This window comes from Aulostomus chinensis, chromosome 8 (assembly GCF_037954235.1).
Source record: "Aulostomus chinensis isolate RoL2024-O1b breed Wild chromosome 8, RoL_Achi_v1.0, whole genome shotgun sequence".
NCBI classification, from domain to species: Eukaryota; Metazoa; Chordata; class Actinopteri; order Syngnathiformes; family Aulostomidae; genus Aulostomus; species Aulostomus chinensis.
Genome location: NC_141327.1, coordinates 30,600,186 through 30,622,501, shown reverse-complemented (window position 1 = coordinate 30,622,501; position 22,316 = coordinate 30,600,186). Strand labels below are relative to the sequence as shown.

Here is a 22,316-nt window from a genome sequence, read left to right as displayed (position 1 = left end):
TTATTATCGTTATCTGGTGGTTTACCTGCTGATCCTAGTGAGTCTGCACAGAACGACAGAAGCAACCAGAATAATTGAGATCTTTATTTAAGGGCTGGATGTAGAAAAGGAGCAAAGTGTTTAGCACCTTTATACACATTATAAAATTAACTGCTGGTTCTTGGGGTTCTTCTGAAATAAAATAAAAATAGTCTGCAGAACATTATACAATATACAGGCTTGGCAAAGGAGACATATTTAATTCACAGCAACAGAAATGTCTTAATTTGAAAAATTAATATATTTTCAAATATTTTCATCCCTATCAAGATTAAATTTACAAATTTAGAACCTGGGATTTGAATCAGTGCACTTGACATTGGCATGTAACATAACTTGAGAACACATGAGGACTTTTACAAATTGTGTGTGTACTTAAAAAAAACAACTTGAATCCTGGGTGCAGCTGTCTAAGGCATCTTTAATTCAATAGAAAAAAAATCCTAGAAGTCTTATAAAAGCAGGAATGAAGCTATACAATGTCACATTATACTTTATTCCTTACACACTGTACAACGCCATTTCCTTCACGGCCGGCCACGCCAACCACAACACTAGGCAGCTTTACTTTTGTTTAATATCCTACATTTACTGTGTCAGGCAGACACACCATGGAAATACATATTCAAACATGAAGTACAAACATAAATATGAGCAGGTTCTGTCTATCCAGCCGGCGGCATCACGTTTCAAGCGCACCAAATATTGGACACCCCAGTTTGATTTATCACTTTGAGGAAAACTGGTTCAAAGTGCTTTGATAATAAAATGGACTTGACTTTGGTTCTTTGGTCAAATTATCGAGAAGTTGGACATTTAGAACATGACGCCTCACCGGACAGTTAACATCAACGTCACAGTTTTAAATCACACCGCAGTGAAAACCTCAAGTCACGGGGGTGAAGCTGCTGCCTGATGGGACCACGGTAACGAGACCTAAAACCCCGGTAGAATAAAAAGTCAGAGAAAGGAACTCTTGTACAAGTTCAGGCTTCACAACCTGTTCAGTCAGAACATATTCAATATGTCCAAAAAACTAAATGGGCTTGTTTTAGGTGAACACTGTACAATCGGCCCTGTGCTGGTCATCTGTATATCCACGAAATTAAAACTTCATAAGAGTTAATTTAGAATTAAAGCTATCACATAGCTGGGAAAACATCTGAGAGGAAGGAGCTGACCAAAGGCCTGAGAGCATCGTCCTCTCTTTTTGCATTTGGTGACATGATTGTCAAGCCAGGCCAAAAGATGGAGATGCAAACATATTTACAGCGATGCAGAGGCTACAAACACAGAATCAAAGCCCAAGAGCAGGAACTTAGCCTTTTATTTTGAACTACACTGGATGTTAGCAGGGCTGGGTACCGTTAGCAGGGCTGGGTACCGTTAGCAGGGCTGGGTACCGTTAGCAGGGCTGGGTACCATGAGCATTGTTTTCACCATCATGCCACGGCCTTTCATGACATCTGGAATCGGTACCAAAGGTAGACTTTTCTGAAGTATAAACATGTTTTCTATAATACAACACCATGAAAAAAAATGTTGAGGTAAAAAACAAAAGAAGCTTAAAAATATCAAATATTAAATATAGTTTTAACAAAGCAGCTAGCTATTCAGGAACTTTGTACAGTCTAATACTGGCAAAAATCTGACTGAAGAACAAAGAAAGGAAAGTTTTAGAATCAGATATTTAAAATTGTTGATACTTGTATGCTGATACCTTTCAGTAGCAGGCAGACCAAAAAATGTTGAATTTCAATACTGAACCCTGAATATAAGCGCACCCATGAAGGTGTGGTCCGACAGGGATTACCAAATGTGTAGAAACCTGGTTTTAACTCCTCACAGAAAGAGGAGCGGCAGCAGGGAAGGCCTCCTGTCGTCGTTACTTCACTGGAATAAATCGAGAGATCCTTAATTCTGAATTTTTTCAGGGATTTGCATTTCAGGGTGTTAGTAAGGACGTCTGTCTCTTTTTTTAATATCCCAACCACTGAAGACAGATGGGCTCTCCTAAAAGTCCAGGTCTGCTCCCAGGATTCTGCCCATGAAAGGTTTTTCATCATCATGTGCTTGACAGCAGGGAAAAAATGGGCGGTCCAGGACCAACTATATTTGTACAATGTCATGAGACAACTTGTGCCTTTATAAATGAAATCTGACTTGACCTTAATCTTCACGAGTAAATCATTCCTTATTTTAAATTTGGCATCATTCAATCCAAACTGACCAAAGACCTCATAAGAAGAAATAAATCGACCAAGTTTAATACATCCCCAACTCACAGGAGGGGTCTCCTGAGACTTTCATCAACTCAAAGCTGGTGTTCCACAGGGTTCCATCTTAGGTCTCCTATTATTCTCCAATTCGTTGTCAATCGGTGATATAATCTAAGTTTCGTCAATCATTTGTTGAAGCAGCACATAACAACTCAGGGGTGTCCTCAAATATCCATGAAACTGATAATACATTGTTACCATAATACAAGGTACTGCCAATACAACATTTAAAACCTTAACAAATAGGTTTCATATATTATTGAATTCAAATATGTTTCTAGTGATCTGGGGTGTTCTTTTCAGTTTTAGAAGACCATATTCTCTCAACTTTATCCAGTTCTACTTCTTCTCCACTTCCAGCAGCTCATCACTTAATCCATTGTGAAACTGATTTAAAAGTTTGGTGACACCCTTTGGCCCTAAACTGCATATTAATTACAGTTGTTGAAAGGACTCAGAACCCTAAAAAGTACATTAGTACACAGATTAAGATGCTCTTCTCACATCCTCATAACTCTGCTGTAAAATCTAAAACCTCTTCTTTTAAATTCAGTCTGTTCTCTTCCAAGCCGAGCCTACTTTGCAGGATAATGTGTAACAAATGGGAAAACATAAATAGATTATGACCATTATTTGGATTATGTAAGAAGGTATGCTTTTACATACTTTAAAGACAGCCAATGTAAACATCTGAAGGGTTTCCAAAGTCTCAAGAGTTTTAGGTCCTTGCCCTCAACTTTTAGCAGTTTCAAATCAGCAGAGACTCCTGCTGAAACACAGAGAGCTTCCAACAAAATTACCAATCCATTATGGTAAAAATAAATATCTGGTAAAAAAAAAATTATGGGGTCTAATTTTGAGAGCTCTTAGTGGCAAAATCCATGCAAGTAAACGTATTGGGGAAGAAACTGTAACTGGGGTCCTATGGTGGTGGAAGTTTGTAGAGTTCATAAATAAGCAGGCTGAGTAAAGCGTCACCATCTCATCAGAGTTCAGTCAGAGCTGCGCTGGCCTCTGCCCTGATCGCAACAAACAAAATAAACTATGAAGAATAAAGTTTCTGGATCAGTTTGAGGTCCACCAGGAGGGATTTGTTTGTGCACCATCTTACACAGTCCCAGAGGAGCGTGTCCCATTATGGGACAAGTGACAGACACTCCCAGAGTCTCTTCAGCCCCGTCTTCAGTTTAGGAGAGTTTGTCTGCATATACGCTCACAGGTTCTTGGTGTTTATGTGAGTCTTGTAATGCTTCGTCAGGTGGTCGCTCCTCATGAAGCGTTTCTGACACTGGCTGCACTCGAAGCGCTTGTCTCCTACAGAGAAAGACAACAAGACACTGGTTCAGGGATGATTTCCACTCAGGCTGAGAGTGTAAAGGAAGGCTGATACCCAAACGTTGTCTTTGGAGCAAATAGTGGGCAAAATGTGATTCAGGCAGAGTTGGGAAGTGATGCTCGTGATGAGACTGTTCTTGTCTGGGTGCGACCTACTGGCAGCATGAGGCAAGCATTATGTGACACATGTTGTGTTTACACCGACATTACCAATACAAAGTGGGCTCATCAATGTGTGCGTTGGGCTGCTAACACATCGGGGTGATGTCACACTCTAACACACATGTGCTCTCCAGTTCTGATAACTGGCACCAAGTGACAGACTGCACCTGGTGGGGTCACGTGATTCAGTCAGACCAAATCCAGCACCGCAGCAGTTCTGGGGCATCATAAGTTGCCCATCAGGCATCAAACAAGAAACAAGAGGAGGAGGGCCTTCCCTCTGAGTGATTTCATGACTCAACTGTTGCAATACTTAACTGTGCAATACTCTTGTCATAACTACTGTATTTGTAAATAGTTTATTCTTATTCTTATTTTATTCTTACTCTTACACTTTATCTTATTCTTAACTTTAAGTCTGCACTTTCTAATTATTGTAATTGTAACTTTATACTTTACTTTATAGTACTTCAAGAGCTTAATAACTGCAACAACAGAACTTCCCCCCGGGATTAATAAAATATTCTGATTCTGATTCTGATAAACCACGGACACAGAGCCTTTGCTCCATCCTCTCCTGGTGAGTCCTGGCGACCGCCATCAATCTCTCAGAGAGACAGCAGAAGTCTTCGGGTTTAATTTCCGGTTTATGTGACATCAGGCTGCGTTTATCACTGCCCCCATTCCAATGGACCAGAGAACCGCATCGCTCGAGTTGGTCTGACTAAAACTGGCCTTCAGGGACTAACCTGTGTGCGTCCTGGCATGTCGCTGCAGCTCATCGCTGCGTGTGAAACGTTTGCCACAGAAAACCCAGTTGCAGACAAACGGCCTCTCGCCAGTGTGCAGCCGAACGTGAGCCCGGAGCAGCGACGTCTTCCTGAAGGTCTTTTCACAGCCGGGCACGTGACAGATGTGCTTCCTCTTGCCCACCTCGCCGGGCCTGCAGGGTGAACACACACCAACACACTCAGAGCTCACTGAAAGAACACATTTCAAATATCATTTTCTTGCTACTTTAGTTTTGAATTCCCAGCTGTACCTGCTAACAGGAGAGGACTTTGATGTAAATCGGTGTGAGAGCTGGATTTGTTTGGTCAAGTATTTGTCACACCAAGGTAAATGTTTGTGAGAAGTTCAGCAATCAATTGAAGAATCTGTCCTTCATAAAGATTTCTAGTTCGTATCACGAATCACCAACTACGCCACAGCTCTCGTGAACACAAACGCGGGGAAATTAGAAAAGTAGCTCATTTCAGAAGGGTGATGCACCACAAGGGATGCATGCATTTCGTGGAGACCTCCAGGTGAGTGCCAGACTGTCACATCCCCATGCCAGGTGAACCTTGACACTGCCATTTTTTGGACCACTCCAAAACCATGCTCGTCTTCAGCTGCCGACCATCTAAGAGGCCATGAAAGTGATCTTCAACCTCCCTGAGTTGGTTCATTTACTGGTCTAACACCCAGCACAGAACTTCCCGCCAGATGTTACTTTTGGGCTCATTTACAGGAAATTTGGTAAAACCTTGACCACCAACATTATGGCCCTTATTCAATAAAATGCTTGTGCTCTACACTCACCTCTTGTCAGCATCTTTACAGTTGGGGCAGGTGCAGGCCATGCGTCGCTTCTTCTCTCCTGGCTGGCTGGGGAGCTCCAGAGTGAGGGTCTGATCCACATGGATGGTGGGTTGGCCCTGTGCCGATGCCAGCTGGAGCCCTCCGCCCTGCACCGTCTGCACCGTCAGGTGCTGCTGGCCTGACAAAGACAGACACACTAGTACAGATGCAGCAGGACTCCTGCAATTCTACACTCATGAACAGATGAAGAACTTTAAATCATTTCTAAATGAAGTTAAGTCAATTGCTGCGTTTGGAATCATCCACTACCACACTGCTAGTTTATGTAACGGAGTTAATATATAAAATGTGTGATTCCACTTGCCACCTCCCACACTGATTTTAGTAATTCATTTTATTTTACTGTCATTAAACGCAGCAACAGATGTGCAGCGCCATCTCCCTGGTGGGTGCACACATTGTCAGTTCCATCATTATTTTGTATTACTCATCTTAATTTGGCTGTTTTACTTTATTATATTGTTTTGTAGGCAGCAGGGTGGAGCAGTGGTCCTCCCTGTGGCCCCCAGCAAGAAGGTTGTGGGTGGAGCAGTGGTCCTCCCTGTGGCCCCCAGCAAGAAGGTTGTGGGTGGAGCCCCGGCTGCAGCACGGGGTCTTTCTGGGTGAGTCTCCATGTTCTCCCTGTTCCTGCTGGGTTCTCTCTGGTACTCCAGCTTCCTCCACAGTCCAAAGACATCAAGAGGGGACCAGGTTAATCCAGACTCTAAATTGACCGTAGGCGTGACTGGGAGAGCCAATGGTTGTCTGTCTCTATGTGTTGGCCCTGCCATGGACTGGTGACCTGTCCAGGGGGAAGGCTGCTGGGATAGGCTCCACCCCCACCACCCTCAACAGGAGGAGAGGGAGGGATGGATGGATGGAGGGATGATGGATGGATGGAGGAGGGATGAATGGATAGATGGATGAGTGGAGGGAGGGAGGGATGGGTGGATGGATAGATGGATGAGTGGAGGGAGGGAGGGATGGGTGGATGGACAGATGGATGAGTGGAGGGAGGGAGGGATGGGTGGATGGATAGATGGATGAGTGGAGGGAGGGAGGGATGGGTGGATGGATAGATGGATGAGTGGAGGGAGGGAGGGATGGATAGATGGATGAGTGGAGGGAGGGAGGGATGGATAGATGGATGAGTGGAGGGAGGGAGGGAGGGATGGGTGGATGGATAGATGGATGAGTGGAGGGAGGGAGGGATGGGTGGATGGATAGATGGATGAGTGGAGGGAGGGATGGGTGGATGGATGAGTGGAGGGAGGGAGGGATGGATAGATGGATGAGTGGAGGGAGGGAGGGATGGATAGATGGATGAGTGGAGGGAGGGAGGGATGGATAGATGGATGAGTGGAGGGAGGGAGGGATGGATAGATGGATGAGTGGAGGGAGGGAGGGATGGGTGGATGGATGGATGGATGAGTGGAGGGAGGGAGGGATGGATAGATGGATGAGTGGAGGGAGGGAGGGATGGGTGGATGGATAGATGGATGAGTGGAGGGAGGGAGGGATGGGTGGATGGATAGATGGATGAGTGGAGGGAGGGAGGGATGGATAGATGGATGAGTGGAGGGAGGGAGGGATGGGTGGATGGATAGATGGATGAGTGGAGGGAGGGAGGGATGGGTGGATGGACAGATGGATGAGTGGAGGGAGGGATGGGTGGATGGATAGATGGATGAGTGGAGGGAGGGAGGGATGGGTGGATGGACAGATGGATGAGTGGAGGGAGGGAGGGATGGGTGGATGGATAGATGGATGAGTGGAGGGAGGGAGGGATGGGTGGATGGATAGATGGATGAGTGGAGGGAGGGAGGGATGGGTGGATGGATAGATGGATGAGTGGAGGGAGGGAGGGATGGATAGATGGATGAGTGGAGGGAGGGAGGGATGGGTGGATGGATAGATGGATGAGTGGAGGGAGGGAGGGATGGGTGGATGGACAGATGGATGAGTGGAGGGAGGGAGGGATGGGTGGATGGATAGATGGATGAGTGGAGGGAGGGAGGGATGGGTGGATGGATAGATGGATGAGTGGAGGGAGGGAGGGATGGGTGGATGGATAGATGGATGAGTGGAGGGAGGGAGGGATGGATAGATGGATGAGTGGAGGGAGGGAGGGATGGATGGATGGATAGATGGATGAGTGGAGGGAGGGAGGGATGGGTGGATGGATGAGTGGAGGGAGGGAGGGATGGATAGATGGATGAGTGGAGGGAGGGAGGGATGGATAGATGGATGAGTGGAGGGAGGGAGGGAGGGATGGGTGGATGGATAGATGGATGAGTGGAGGGAGGGAGGGATGGGTGGATGGATAGATGGATGAGTGGAGGGAGGGAGGGATGGGTGGATGGATGAGTGGAGGGAGGGAGGGATGGATAGATGGATGAGTGGAGGGAGGGAGGGATGGATAGATGGATGAGTGGAGGGAGGGAGGGAGGGATGGGTGGATGGATAGATGGATGAGTGGAGGGAGGGAGGGATGGATAGATGGATGAGTGGAGGGAGGGAGGGATGGGTGGATGGATAGATGGATGAGTGGAGGGAGGGAGGGAGGGATGGGTGGATGGATGGATGGATGAGTGGAGGGAGGGAGGGATGGATAGATGGATGAGTGGAGGGAGGGAGGGATGGGTGGATGGATAGATGGATGAGTGGAGGGAGGGAGGGATGGGTGGATGGATAGATGGATGAGTGGAGGGAGGGAGGGATGGGTGGATATTCTTTTGTGAGAGTCAGGATGATTTTATGTATTTGCTCCTCGCCTGATTAGCATGTGTTTGTCAGCTCGTTTCATTTCATTTCCGCTCCAGTGCAGAGCAGGCTTGGCTGGTTCCGATGAGACTGACTGTAAGCTGTCCTGCCAGGAATGAACGGCCAGCGTCAGCAGCGGTTCGGTCTCTGCCTGATCAGAACCAACACCAACAGCACCACACACGGTGCTGAAGGAAGCCACAGACACCGATGAGCTTCTTTGAAAGTAAGTAGCTCCACGGAGGCGTGCCGTTGCTGGGCACGGCCTGGGGGTTTCATCATGCTCTGCATGGAATCCTGAACTCACCGCCTGCGTTTGTGATGGTAACAGGAACTCCCTGAACCTGCACGCCGTTGATGCTGATCGTCTGCACAGCTTGAGCTGCTGAGGACAGCTGCGATGTATTCAATGCAATCAGTCCACCTGCCGGGGCAATTTTTGCTAGAGTCCGCTCCTTCCGTCCCCCCACCTGTGTCCTCTTGGTGCCCACAGCTGGCGAGGTGGTGGTGGTGATGACAGAGGATGTAGGTGTCGTTGCCGTGGAGACAGTGTCCTGGAGCTGGACAGACTGCCACTCACCTGTGGCTGTTTTAAAGAGAATCTGAGGACAGAAAAAATACCTTCTGTAAGGAAGGAAACATGGAATCGGAAAAGTTCTGAAATAAACTGCATTTCTGCTCTACAATTACAAACAGGGTTCAATTCCGAAATGAAATTATGACTCAATTACATCGTTACTAACAAATGGATTTAATGACAATTCTTTTTGAAAATGGGACAGAGAAGATCTGAAATGGAAAATTAGGTGAAAAATAAAAAGATTAAACACAAAAGGATTTTGAAGACTCAGTTTATTTTTATTTGAGTCAGTAATCACTTGGATAGCTGCATGAGTTCTGAAGAGGCTTTGCGGCGGCGTCCGATACCTGCGTTGGCGTAGGCTCTGCTGGGGCGACCTGTAGGCTTGAGGGGACCGGCTGTCTCTGTGGGACTTGTGGCAACGTGGCAGAGGCGGCCTGCACTACCTTCAGGGCCTGCTGGGGGATCTGAACCACCTGAGACTCGTGTTTGGGCTGCACCAGCTGCACCTGCTGCACCACCGCCGGCTGCCCAGGGCTCTGCAGGATCAGCAGGTTGTTCCCTGCCTGCAGATGAAGACAGGAGAAGTTACCCCGGAATGTTCAAGACAACTGTACCTTCTGTTGGTATCAGGAGGATGTGACCACATGACCATAAATGGAAGGTTCTAGAAGGAGCTACAACACTACAGACTCGTCAGCTTTTCACTTTTTACTACCTGATGCAGTTCTGAAACCACACAACATTCAAACATCAGGCCTGAAACGCTACCCTGCGACTCCATGAGCTCCCTACGTGTGAATTAGAGGTGCAGGTAATTGTACCTTCATGGTACAAATATATTTCCAAGCCCTAAAAAACATCTCACTCTCCAACTGCAGATGGGTAAGCGAGTTCCACAGGCGTTGAGCGTGTTCTCCCGTGTTGTAGGTTGGAACTCAAACGCTTCCCAGTTGCTCATGACTTCAGTATTTGACCATCATGACATCACCATGTGCTACAGTCTCATTCCGCCATCAGCCTGCGATGCAGAAACTAAGAAATATTCTGCTGCTACTTCTGTTTCTGCTGCTGTAGCAGTGCCAATTTCCCCACTGAGGGATGAAGAAAGGTTTAACTTATCTTCTTAATAACCATAAACTGAGTACAGCAGCTGAACACCAGCTACGAGGGAGGCTACCAGGGCTCGTGACCGCCAGGGTCCAACACACTTGGAGCTCATCACCAGAAGAAAAGCCGGTCCCAACTACAAACATCCTGGTGCCTTGCGGCAGCTCTACCTGAATGATGTTGTCCCCAGCTTCAATCAGGATGGTCTCCATCTGCTCAGGGGGTGGGGAGGCAGCCTGTGTTGGTGGAGGCGGCTGAGGCTGAGCAACCAGAACCGCTTTCTTCTTCCTCCCTCGTCGACCCTTTCCTGGAGTGGGAGGAGTTGCAGCGGTCTCTGTGATGATCTGGGTCCCCCCCACCTCCCCCGTTGCCACGTTGAGCGGCAGCGTGAGTCCACTAGGGAGCTGCACCATGTTTGCTCCAGTGTTGTTTGGCTTCCGCGACTTGGGTGAGGGCTTTATGGCTACAGTCTTCTGCGGAGTGACTGGCGTGGTGGCAGCTGCAGGGGCCGGGACGGTCATGGGAGCAGTGATGATAGCCTGGTTCGTGCCCGGTATGAGTTGGATCTGGCCCCCTTGTGGCATTACCTGGATTGTCTGTGGGCCCTGGATCTGTGGCATCACCTGGTACTGGATGTTGGCAGGGGCCTGGGTGTTGGTGCGAGCTGGGCTCTGCTGGATTGTTAGCACAATAGGGCTCCCGGGGGCCGTGGAGCCCAAGCCAGCGGGGAGCTGAATCACGCTGCCCTTGGCTGACAGGAAGCCCAGGTTTTTGGGTGGAGCAGGGGCAATTGGCGCCGGCTTTATCGGTAGGAGTCTGCGAGGCTGCGGCTGCACTGGAGGAGACGTGACAGGAGCTTGAGCAGCAGGGGGACCGATCTTACTGCAGGTGGCAGCCAGGAGTGCCAGCGGAGAGGGCTGGGGGTCCTGCAGGAAGAAACCCCGTCAGACACAACACACAAAATCTGCACTGGGATCAGTCGGAGAGGGAAACCTTTCACCACTGATCTACAGAAATGGGATATTGGATTGGGAGGTTAAGAATCAGGCGCGGCTCCTGATGTTATTCACAGGTCAGATGTCAGAATGAGTGATGTTCCAATCCAGTTTTCTCCTCATTCTGATACTCTGACACTGATCAGGTCGTAACTCGTGTTATCATGAGAAAAGGACAGAATGGAGCCAACGACGCTACTTACACGGGATACGGACGTGAGAACCGAGGGTCAACAAGCGGTTGGAGGATGGAGGAAAACCACCCACGTCACAGCTGGAGCCTGGCGGAGCCGTCCCCTCCTTCCCCTCCCCATTCCCTCCCCTCTCCTCCATCTTCAGCCACAACATTGTTGCTTCCCCTGATTTGTCTGGCTCGCCTCCACTGCCTGGACTGAAGCCTAAATAACCCAAACGGCGACAGTCGTCCTCCCATTGGTGCGAGCACCAACTGCCACCTTTCTCCAGTGAGCTGCCTCTCTCAACAGGAGATCACGTGCCTGCCCTCTAGCGGTCCCTGCTACATACTACAGTGTATTAATTGGACAGAAAGCGGCGTCTGAGGAACTGACGGTGTTGCAGATGAGAGCACGGCTGCTGGTCAACGCTTGGCTATGGCGCAACAACATCAAACTGCCCAAAGCCAACTATTACTGGCTTTCCTTCAAAGCTTTTATCCCCTTCAAGTGTGTCTGACTTCCATGTGAAGAAGATTGTGAGATGCACTTGAAAGCTCTCAGCAGCAAAGCTGTGACCTTTGACCTCCTACATGTCCCCAGAGGATCAAGTTACTGATGTTTCTACCCACTAAGATGTGGAATGGCTTTCTTGTCGATATTCACAGACGTCAATACGATCTGTATGACTACAAGTTTAGATGATAATTACTGACTGAAAAACACGCAAACATTATGGATGTCCAAAGTTTTTTTGTGTGTATTTTCAGTAAAATTGAGAAGTCTGTAAATCACATACTTACTGGGCCAACGTAAATGATAAATATATGGGAACGCACACTGGTCCCTGAGCTCTGAATTTCTGTCTGAAGTCAAACAGGGAGACGGCAGATGTGTGACAGTCGGGAGCAAATGAAATCATTCTTGTCTTTGCTCGCCCTGGGAGCAATAATTCATTTTTGTTTTTAACCTTCTGATTTAATAGCCACGGAATCATATGGAAAACCGTGATATGTTGGAGACCTAAACGCCAACGCCACCTTAAACCAGATACAACTGCCGCGCCCAGAAACAAGAATCCAAGTTCCACAATAATCCAGTGAATGCGTAAAGAACTGGAGATGTTTAGAAACAGTTCCATATCGACTCGATTAAAAAGGGCACACACGTGGGATGGAGGAAAAGCTCAACTTCACCAAACAAAGCTATTATGAGAAAGGAAGAACAGCAATGACACCTCTGTCCTGCAGAGCAGCAGGAAAAGAATCCAATTATGAAAGCAGGAACCCAATAATGCAAAATAACGGGTGTGTAGCAGGAAGCCATAACCTGTAAATGGCTGTTCGGTGATTCTGCAACACCGGGCGGTGGCAGGGGAGTCGAGGGAAAACTCACTGAATGAAAAGACTTGGTTGAGCTCTTGAGTTTGAACTAGAAAAATGTGCAAAAATCAGAAGAAATGTAAGTTGGGGAGCCACAGAGACGGTGCGCAAACATGTTTGGGAAAATTGTACCTCGACCTGTCACTCAGAATGACATCACGCTTTTACTTCAAATAAAAAGTTAAAAAAACGGAACTGCAAACGGTTCGGTCAGCGAGGAGCCGCGACAACATTTCAGTCTCGATGGTTGGTATCGTCATCACAAAGATACCAGTCTGTTGATCTGGGGTGATGGAGAGTGCAGGAAATATGATTCATGGGGAAATGGAGAGAAAAACACTTTCTTAAACTTCATCATGTTTACATGTAATTTTCAATATCACATGAAAGAGTTTTTATACAGATATCAATAAATATCTGCTCCCTGCTGTAGGTGGTGAAGTATCAGCATGTCAGACATTAAAGCCCCACACGGCACACAGAGCAGAAGGTTCTCTGAGCAACGTTTCACAACAAGCCTGAGAGGAATGAGCGGCGGGTTCCACGCGGCTGGGACTCACTTGTGTGGCAGCAGTGGAAGGCTGAAGATATTCACTGGGACTGACAGCAACAGTGGTGGCCATATTGTCCTGTTGATCTGGAAAACACAGCAGAGTCAGAATCAGAACGCCACGATGTTCCTGCTCATCCACAGAACAGCAGCGCTGCTCCTTCAGAATACTCAGTCACAGCTCCTGAGCTCCAACTGCCACGTTCTCCTCTTCTTCTCTCGCAACGCTCAGGAGCAACAGTTGTCCAGAAAACATTTAAGGCCAGGAAATAAAAGCGGTTCAGCTGCTGCAGTCACTCTTCTCAACTCCTCACAGAATAAACATGAACATGAGACAGAACCAGACGAGCTGTCTTCTATCCATCAGATCTTACATGTACTGTTTTCACGACTCTTCAATGATAGACTCCGGTACCAGGGACAGAGGCTAATCATGTCAACTACACGTGATGGGTTCTTTGTTGCCATGCAGATCTGGAACTGTACCTCTTATTCAGGGTTATTTTCTAAGAGGGTTTTGGCCAATTTAGGACATTAAGACATGCAAGTAGAGGGCACCAGTTATTCACTTTGGTGGGTTACCGACCACTCATACTGCTCAAGGTCTCCAGCAGGTGTCCAGAGGTGACTCACTGCAGGGGAGAAGGACGGACGGCTCGACACACCGGTCAGACCGCGACTCGCTTCTGTGAGCAACATGTCAAATCATAGTAAAACTGGAGCTTGGAAAATTGTCTGTGAGAGAGTTCAAGACTTTTTGGGTTGCCTGCTTCAGTTTAAGATGAAGTTACTGACTGGTTTCTGGGGATTTAGTCGGTCGGCCATCAAAACTTCTGTGAGAGACAAATATCCGGTGTTTGGCAACCCGTCTGTGCTCTCCAGCCACACAGGTGCTTTTGGACTTCATTCAAAAACATGACATGAGCGAAACGTAGGACGTTTATTGGATTTATTCTTCTTCTGTTACGTCATCAGTAAAGGAGTTTTGAGGCCGAGAGGCTCACTCACCCGGGCCAGCCCTCACCTGGCCAGCGGCTCACAGGTAAGGACACGCAAGCCAAGTTCAGTGGCTTCAAACAAACACAGACTCAAAGTACAAAGTTTGTGTTTCCTGCAGCACTCAAAACAGTGTTCTTACTGTGTTACTACAAGTGCCAGTAATAATACTTGGAGGGTATTGTTGTGGTACTTGAGCACATTAGATGAGCAAAAGCTACGTTAGCATTCAAACAGCTGAAATCAAACAGCTGGTGTTCGGAACCACAGCGACAGGGAATCGTCATGGTAACAACCAGCAATGAGCAAGAATGATTGAAGACTAATGGATTCTGATTGGACCACTGATCAGCGCGCGCATCATCAATATTCCATCCGTTTCTAAGGCCAGTCGCTCTGGTGCCCTTTCAGAGGACCAATTAGTTTTTGAAACCAGGTGGAAAACATGGAAACATAATTCAGCTCCAACATCCGGTGACCATCTGGGTGCTCAACGGTCAGCTGGGCTTCACCTGGTGAGACGTGGCTGCTCACCCCAGAGACGCCAAGGTCAGAGGTGAGGAATCCAAATAGAACAATTCAAATAAAGCCCAACATGACCACGAATGCTAGGAGCACGAGACACAACCGCCAAATCAGCAGAAGCCGAGCAGCAAAACACAACAAGCCTGAAACGCTGCCGTTGGAAGCTGCAGCAGAGCCGAGGAAAGACGTGACCAGCATCGCAGCCACAGGAGAGGACGCTGGCGGGACCGCCTCCACCAGGAGGGTTCAGCTGGGGTACAGGTGAGGACGCTGGCAGGACCGCCTCCACCAGGAGGGTTCAGCTGGGGTACAGGAGAGGACGCTGGCGGGACCGCCTCCACCAGGAGGGTTCAGCTGGGGTACAGGTGAGGATGCTGGCGGGACCGCCTCCACCAGGAGGGTTCAGGCCGTTTCCCTCTTCTTCTCCTCTCCGGCCAGTTCTTGGCTAGCTCAGCGTTGTTCCAGGAGATGGGCCAGTCCCTCGGGAGTGGAGGAGCCACCGCAGGAGGGCAGTAGCCAAGCAGCAGGAGCGACCCTGCCAGAGCCAGGATGACCTCCAGCAGCCCACTGGTGCGCATGGTTCTGCTCAAGTTATCAGAAACAGACTCCATGAGGGCAGCACGAGGCCTGACATCCACAAGCGGGCCAGAGCTCTCAGCCCGACTGCCGATTGCCAGAGAACACAAGAATTAACAGATTCTCCTCCCGGAGATCCAGGTCCTGGATGACCAGGACGTTGATGCTGTTCATGGCCTGCTGGTCTCTAGACCCGGATCCAGTCAAGCCCCTCATCATGTATTGATGCATCCACAGCTGAATAAGCCCTGATCCAGGTCTGAGGAGACCCCCCCAGGAATAGGTCCAGTTGTGGTAGGAAGGTCACACAGGCCAGCCCAGCACAAGACTGATGCGTGATCAGCTGACAGGACGAAGATCACAGACGTGGATCAGCCTGTGATCTCATTTATCCACTTTGAGCGGGAGCCTGGTTCCAGTCCTGATTCTGGGGTCATGATTCTGGTTCCATTGATTGTTCTAACATTACTTGGTTCTTGACAAATTGCAGCATGTGATCATTAAAGATTTCCAACAAGAATATTTCCTTCGTGGAGATCCTGGATGTGCGACTACAGGGTTCCCTTCTTTCCAAGCAAAACGGCATCAAGTGAAGTATTTGACAAATATCAAGTAGTAGTAGACAAAGTACTGAGAACTTCACTGCGGTTTCACCATGAAACAGGACAACCATCTGTTGGCCTGCAAGGTCACTGGCTCACATCCTGCTGCTGTGACCTGCATGTGCTTTGGTACCAGCTAGTAAAGTTGGTAGCACCAGTGTACTACGAACACTAGTACTAAGTTGTAAACAGATGTCACATACTCTACAGGAGACGCTCAAAGTACAGTTGTAACCATTTATAATTCATTGAATATTTAATACTTCGTTGTTTATTGTTGTCTTTTTTACATGATGGTAAGTTGTTAAGAGTGGGGGGGCTACATTCTGCTGCTGATTGTGTGACTTCTGCTTTATGCAATAAAAACAACAACAGGGATTCGGTCTCGTGACTGAGCTCCGAGCAGAGGCTCCTCTCCAGATGTTGAACTTTGACCTCATCTATAAAGTGCATCGCTTCTCAAACTAGCAAAGTAGCTGAAGTGTCAGCCCCTCGTCACTCCTTACTGCTAAATCACCACAAACAACAACAACAACAACTACAACAACAACACACTTCCACACAGCGGCCTCTGCTACTCACTTGGACGAGTGTGTGAGTGATAAACTCGTCTGGGGCGCAGAAGCCGCCATCAACGCATACTGATGTTAGCTGTGCTGAGTCCAAGCAGCTAACGTTAGCACGCTGGCTATCTACCTAAGCAGGGCGAGCTGGAGCAGCTAGCAGCCGCTAGCCTGAGCTGATTTAGTCCGTGTGCATCGTAGTTTCCACTGGGAACAAACGGAGACGAAGCCGTTAGCTGGATTCTACCGCGGGCCAGACGGCGGGACGCTCAGATCCGAGCCCAGGGTAGCACCGACCGCGGAGCAGCAACTAGCATCTTCGGCTAGCTGACGCGTAGTTAGCGACTCCAACTCTTTGATAACGTTGCTGAAAGCAGCGCTACTCCGGAAGTGCGGCGCTGCTGCGGCTCACGCAACTGCGAGGGTCCCGCAACATGCGCCTCCTTCTCCCGCCGAACCCCCCCGCGCACCTCCGCCAAGTGCAAATATCGTGTTTTACCGAGTAGAATGAAATATAAACACCAATGTTTTAATTCCTACCCACCGCTCATGACGACATTCGCTCTCCGTGAGCCGTGAAGACCGAGCCCCAGGAGGCGTCCGCCCAAGCCGCTGCACCAATCCGCGGACAAAGGCGCTGTGAGTGGCGGCCGCGGCCTCCAATGCGCGCCGGCGGCCCCGGGACTGAAACTCGACGGGACGAATCCGAGCGGTTCTTGGGAGGCCGGAGGCCGGCTCCACCAACCGGAGGCCCGGATCGCGTCCGGCAGGGGCGTTTCCTCGGGGCTCCCTGGAACAAGCTGGCGTCCTATTACCGGACAAGTCCGGTTCCACTGACGTCCCGGGCGGCCAATGCGGCTCCGAGGGGCCGGTCGGTCCGAGCGAGAATGACAACCGAGCTGGTCAATGAGCTGCCGCTGCTGGGCCCGCTTCAGCGCTCGTCCGTTATGCTGGGAAACTTCTGAAGCCACCGGGGACCACCTGGGACCACCGGGCCCGGACCGGGACTAGACCGCAGGACAGGAACACTCGAGTGTTTCTGGCCCCTGACTGCTGGAACTACGAACGTCTGACTGAAGGAGTATTCTGGAAGGAAAATACATCCACTCAAAAAAGTTAAAATTAACCATTGCCAAAAAAAGAATACATAAATGGATCTTTTTGTTTTTCCCAGGGGATTCATGTTCCTGGAGTCCTGCCATCTTGACCGGGAACCAGGACATCAGAGGGACAGAGCTGCACAATCGATCATTGGACTCACTGAAGATCTCACTGTCATCACCTAACAAGCTCTCCAGGTGGCGCTCCGGCTCACCTTTTACACCCGGACAATGAAAGGTGGTTAAATGGAGCATTTAAAGATGTGAATTTTCAGAAATGCTGTTCTGACGCACCTGCAGCAACAGGAACGTGACAATGAAGCTGATGCTCTTTCCTCTCCTGTTTTTTTTTTGTCACTAAAATTAGGAAGGGGGGGGGCATCCACTACAAAACCAGATTAAAGCTTTGGTACGGAACCTTTGTCTCCGTCTGCTGACATCAGCAGTTGTTCCAAACAGCTGTTGACGTGCAAATGTCACAAAGCTCTACTGTCACCATGAAGGCCGTGTTGGACCCGATACCTCAGAAGTGGGTCTCAGCTTTGGTGGTCCAGGAATTTACAGTGAACAGGGTTAATCAGCTGATCTTCTGAGGGCTCGATTTGATAACCTGGAAAATAACTGCGAAGAACTTAGAGAACACGGTGTCCTGGACAGGAAGCTTCCAAACACGAGCACAGTTCTTGTCTCTGTCCATCAGTCTCTCCTCCTTTCTCTCTCTCTTTAGCTCTGTCCCTCTCTTTCCTTCTGTCTCTCTGTCTTCCTCCATTCTCTCTCTCTTTATCTCTGTCCCTCTCTTTCCTTCTGTCTCTCTGTCCTCCTCCATTCTCTGTCTTTGTCTCTGTCCATCAGTCTCTCCTCCTTTCTCTCTCTCTTTATCTCTGTCCCTCTCTCTCCTTCTGTCTCTCTGTCCTCCTCCATTCTCTGTCTTTGTCTCTGTCCATCAGTCTCTCCTCCTTTCTCTCTCTCTTTATCTCTGTCCCTCTCTTTCCTTCTGTCTCTCTGTCCTCCTCCATTCTCTGTCTTTGTCTCCGTCCATCATTCTCCCCTCCTTTCTCTCTCTCTTTATCTCTGTCCCTCTCTTTCCTTCTGTCTCTCTGTCTTCCTCCATTCTCTGTCTTTGTCTCTGTCCATCAGTCTCTCCTCCTGTCTCTCTCTCTTTATCTCTGTCCCTCTCTCTCCTTCTGTCTCTCTGTCTTCCTCCATTCTGTGTCTTTGTCTCTGTCCTGCTCTCCTGCTCTCTCTCCGTCCCCACTGATCCTGGATCTGCTCCACCTTCCTGCTGGTAAAGGAAGGTTCTGGTGGCTGCTGTTGCAGGATGTGCTGCTGATGGAGAATTGTTGGGTGGAGGTTCATTGAAGGAGGGAGGTGCTGGACCTGCTCTACTTGGACAGAGTCAGGACAGAACTTTGGTTGGGACTTGGCGCCACACTAATAACCCAGACTGACTGTAAGGCCCAGAGGAAATGTGAAGGTGAACAGAACAACAGTCCACTTACAGCCACGTCCAAGTTTCACGGGACGATCATGATGGTGTGTTTCTGTCCACCTGGTGAGTTCAAGCTCAGGATTCACTTTGTTTTTGTGTCACTCTTGAGAAGGACACTTCTAGTCTGGTTGTCGTTGCTTCTCACAGCTTTTTTTGTAACGACGTTCTGAAGCAACAGAAGTGCTGTTCCACGAGTGGAGTCCACAAAAGGGTAAAGCTGGAACCTGCAGCGCCGCCAAGATTCCCTGGAGCATTCATCACTCCAGCGCGAGCAGGGGCCATCTCAGTTTTAGCAGCTTCACATTTGTGTGCATTCAGGTTTGCAGGACCGGCTTTTTCTTAAAAAGGAACAGCACAGAACAACATAACTGAACACAAAAATACAGAAAATTATATTTCTTTTAGCTATTTAACTGTAAAGCTTGAAAATGTTCAAGAGTTTGTCCCTGAAATAAATGTCTCTCAACATTTTCGGTATCCGTCTCCTTCAAAAATTCAGAGAGAAAAATGATGCCAAACTCTGTTTTCATCTTGTCTTTACTGAAAACACTGTGCCAGTCGCCAGCTGCAAGTACCGAGAGACAAACTGAGCAAAAGAGACCTGGACGGACCAACAGCAAAACCACAGGCAGAGACCCACCATGGCAGATATACACACTGCAGGGCAAAGCATTGTGGGAACATCTTGGACACCACTCCCACTGAAGATCGAGAGTGACAGACTCTCAGATGTTCAAGATCTTACTTTTCTGTGAGCACCCATCAAGAACTACTTTCATCAAAGACACGCGATCTAAAGAAAAAGGGTTTTCACAATTAAGAGACATTTCTTAGATATCAGTGAACGATCTGAAAAATCATTTGCGCAATTTAAAATGAACATTTTTTTCCTTTGGTGTATCTTTCCTTCTCTGGGCAAACGTTGACTACAAATAAATGTGGAAAATCTTTTAGAAAACAGGCACCAAAAAACGTGTTTTAAAAGAAGCCTCAATGTACCAGAATGCAGTGCAGCTCCAGGACATGTTGCGCTTTAATTATAAAGCAGGTGAGATTAATCACATGACTCATAAAGCTCATTGGTTGTCATAATCCGGCTTGAGTTTAATGATTTTGAGCAGTAGAGCAGTGCCAGGCAGAGGTATTGGTAGAGGTATTTTTGGAGCCCAACAGGAAGTTAGCATCTCCATGGGTTCCTTCAATAAAAAGCCAATGGGATTGCTGCATCAGTGTTCCCCTGATGACCTTTAATGACCTCCATGACCTCTGTAGGCTCCTCTAGACTCTTGTTAGCAACCCAGGTTTTTAAGACTCCACCACTCCAACATCCACCGGTCTGGTGTTACTGGTGGATCTGATGTAGACCTGAACCTCCAACATCCACCGGTCTGGTGTTTACTGGTGGATCTGATGTAGAACTGAACCTCCACCATCCACCGGTCTGGTGTTTACTGGTGGATCTGATGTAGAACTGAACCTCCACCATCCACCGGTCTGGTGTTTACTGGTGGATCTGATGTAGACCTGAACCTCCAACACCCACCAGTCTGGTGTTTACTGGTGGATCTGATGTAGAACTGAACCTCCACCATTCACCAGTCTGGTGTTTACTGGTGGATCTGATGTAGACCTGAACCTCCAACATCCACCAGTCTGGTGTTTACTGGTGGATCTGATGTAGAACTGAACCTCCACCATCCACCGGTCTGGTGTTTACTGGTGGATCTGATGTAGAACTGAACCTCCTACACCCACCGGTCTGGTGTTAACTGGTGGATCTGATGTAGAACTGAACCTCCACCATCCACCGGTCTGGTGTTTACTGGTGGATCTGATGTAAACCTGAACCTCCAACACCCATCGGTGTGGTGTTTACTGGTGGATCTGATGTAGAACTGAACCTCCACCATCCACTGGTCTGGTGTTTACTGGTGGATCTGATGTGGAACTGAACCTCCACCATCCACCGGTCTGGTGTTTACTGGTGGAGCTGATGTAAACCTGAACCTCCAACACCCATCGGTGTGGTGTTTACTGGTGGATCTGATGTAGAACTGAACCTCCACCATCCACCGGTCTGGTGTTTACTGGTGGATCTGATGTAGACCTGAACCTCCAACACCCATCGGTCTGGTGTTTACTGGTGGATCTGATGTAGAACTGAACCTCCACCATCCACCGGTCTGGTGTTTACTGGTGGATCTGATGTAGACCTGAACCTCCAACATCCACCAGTCTGGTGTTTACTGGTGGATCTGATGTAGAACTGAACCTCCACCATCCACCGGTCTGGTGTTTACTGGTGGATCTGATGTAGAACTGAACCTCCTACACCCACCGGTCTGGTGTTTACTGGTGGATCTGATGTAGAACTGAACCTCCACCATCCACCGGTCTGGTGTTTACTGGTGGATCTGATGTAGAACTGAACCTCCACCATCCACCGGTCTGGTGTTTACTGGTGGATCTGATGTAGACCTGAACCTCCAACACCCACCGGTCTGGTGTTTACTGGTGGATCTGATGTAGAACTGAACCTCCACCATCCGCCGGTCTGGTGTTTACTGGTGGATCTGATGTAGAACTGAACCTCCAACATCCACCGGTCTGGTGTTTACTGGTGGATCTGATGTAGACCTGAACCTCCAACACCCACCGGTCTGGTGTTTACTGGTGGATCTGATGTAGAACTGAACCTCCACCATCCACCGGTCTGGTGTTTACTGGTGGATCTGATGTAGACCTGAACCTCCAACACCCACCGGTCTGGTGTTTACTGGTGGATCTGATGTAGAACTGAACCTCCACCATCCACTGGTCTGGTGTTTACTGGTGGATCTGATGTAGAACTGAACCTCCACCATCCACCGGTCTGGTGTTAACTGGTGGATCTGATGTGGAACTGAACCTCCACCATCCACCGGTCTGGTGTTTACTGGTGGATCTGATGTAGAACTGAACCTCCACCATCCACCGGTCTGGTGTTTACTGGTGGATCTGATGTAGAACTGAACCTCCACCATCCACCAGTCTGGTGTTTACTGGTGGATCTGATGTAGAACTGAACCTCCACCATCCACCGGTCTGGTGTTTACTGGTGGATCTGATGTAGACCTGAACCTCCACCATCCACCAGTCTGGTGTTTACTGGTGGATCTGATGTAGACCTGAACCTCCAACACCCATCGGTGTGGTGTTTACTGGTGGATCTGATGTAGAACTGAACCTCCAACACCCATCGGTCTGGTGTTTACTGGTGGATCTGATGTAGAACTGAACCAACTGATATCTTCAGCTGCTGGGAACCAAACACCTGATTACAGGTGGGACCTTCAGCTGAGAACTTATTTACAGGGTCCGGACTTTTTCCTGCCACGGTGTGTTCTATCTGGAGGTGGTCTAGAGGCATGCTGGGAAATGACACAGAGTTCCTTCCAGATTGTGACACTTCTGGACCGTGAATGACATCTAGAA

The 22,316-nt window shown here is 48.6% G+C and overlaps 1 protein-coding gene across 3 annotated transcripts; it reads right to left on the bottom strand.

Annotated features, from left to right (window-relative positions):
* Positions 1-440: 440 nt before the first annotated feature.
* On the bottom strand, positions 441-17,074 carry sp2 (sp2 transcription factor). Of its 3 annotated transcripts, none has more exons than XM_086212434.1 (8): positions 16,798-17,074; positions 13,002-13,078; positions 10,062-10,817; positions 9,129-9,347; positions 8,509-8,803; positions 5,400-5,577; positions 4,565-4,758; positions 441-3,632 (listed from the first exon to the last, which is right to left on the bottom strand). In XM_086212434.1, exons 1-8 carry the CDS (start codon positions 16,802-16,804, stop codon positions 3,532-3,534), a joined length of 1,827 nt encoding a protein of 608 aa, XP_086068560.1. In that variant the 5' UTR covers positions 16,805-17,074; the 3' UTR covers positions 441-3,531. The 3 variants fall into 3 exon arrangements, with proteins under 3 accessions (XP_086068560.1, XP_086068561.1, XP_086068562.1); XM_086212435.1 differs by lacking the exon at positions 16,798-17,074 and adding an exon at positions 16,273-16,764; XM_086212436.1 differs by lacking the exon at positions 16,798-17,074 and adding an exon at positions 16,387-16,764.
* Positions 17,075-22,316: the final 5,242 nt, after the last annotated feature.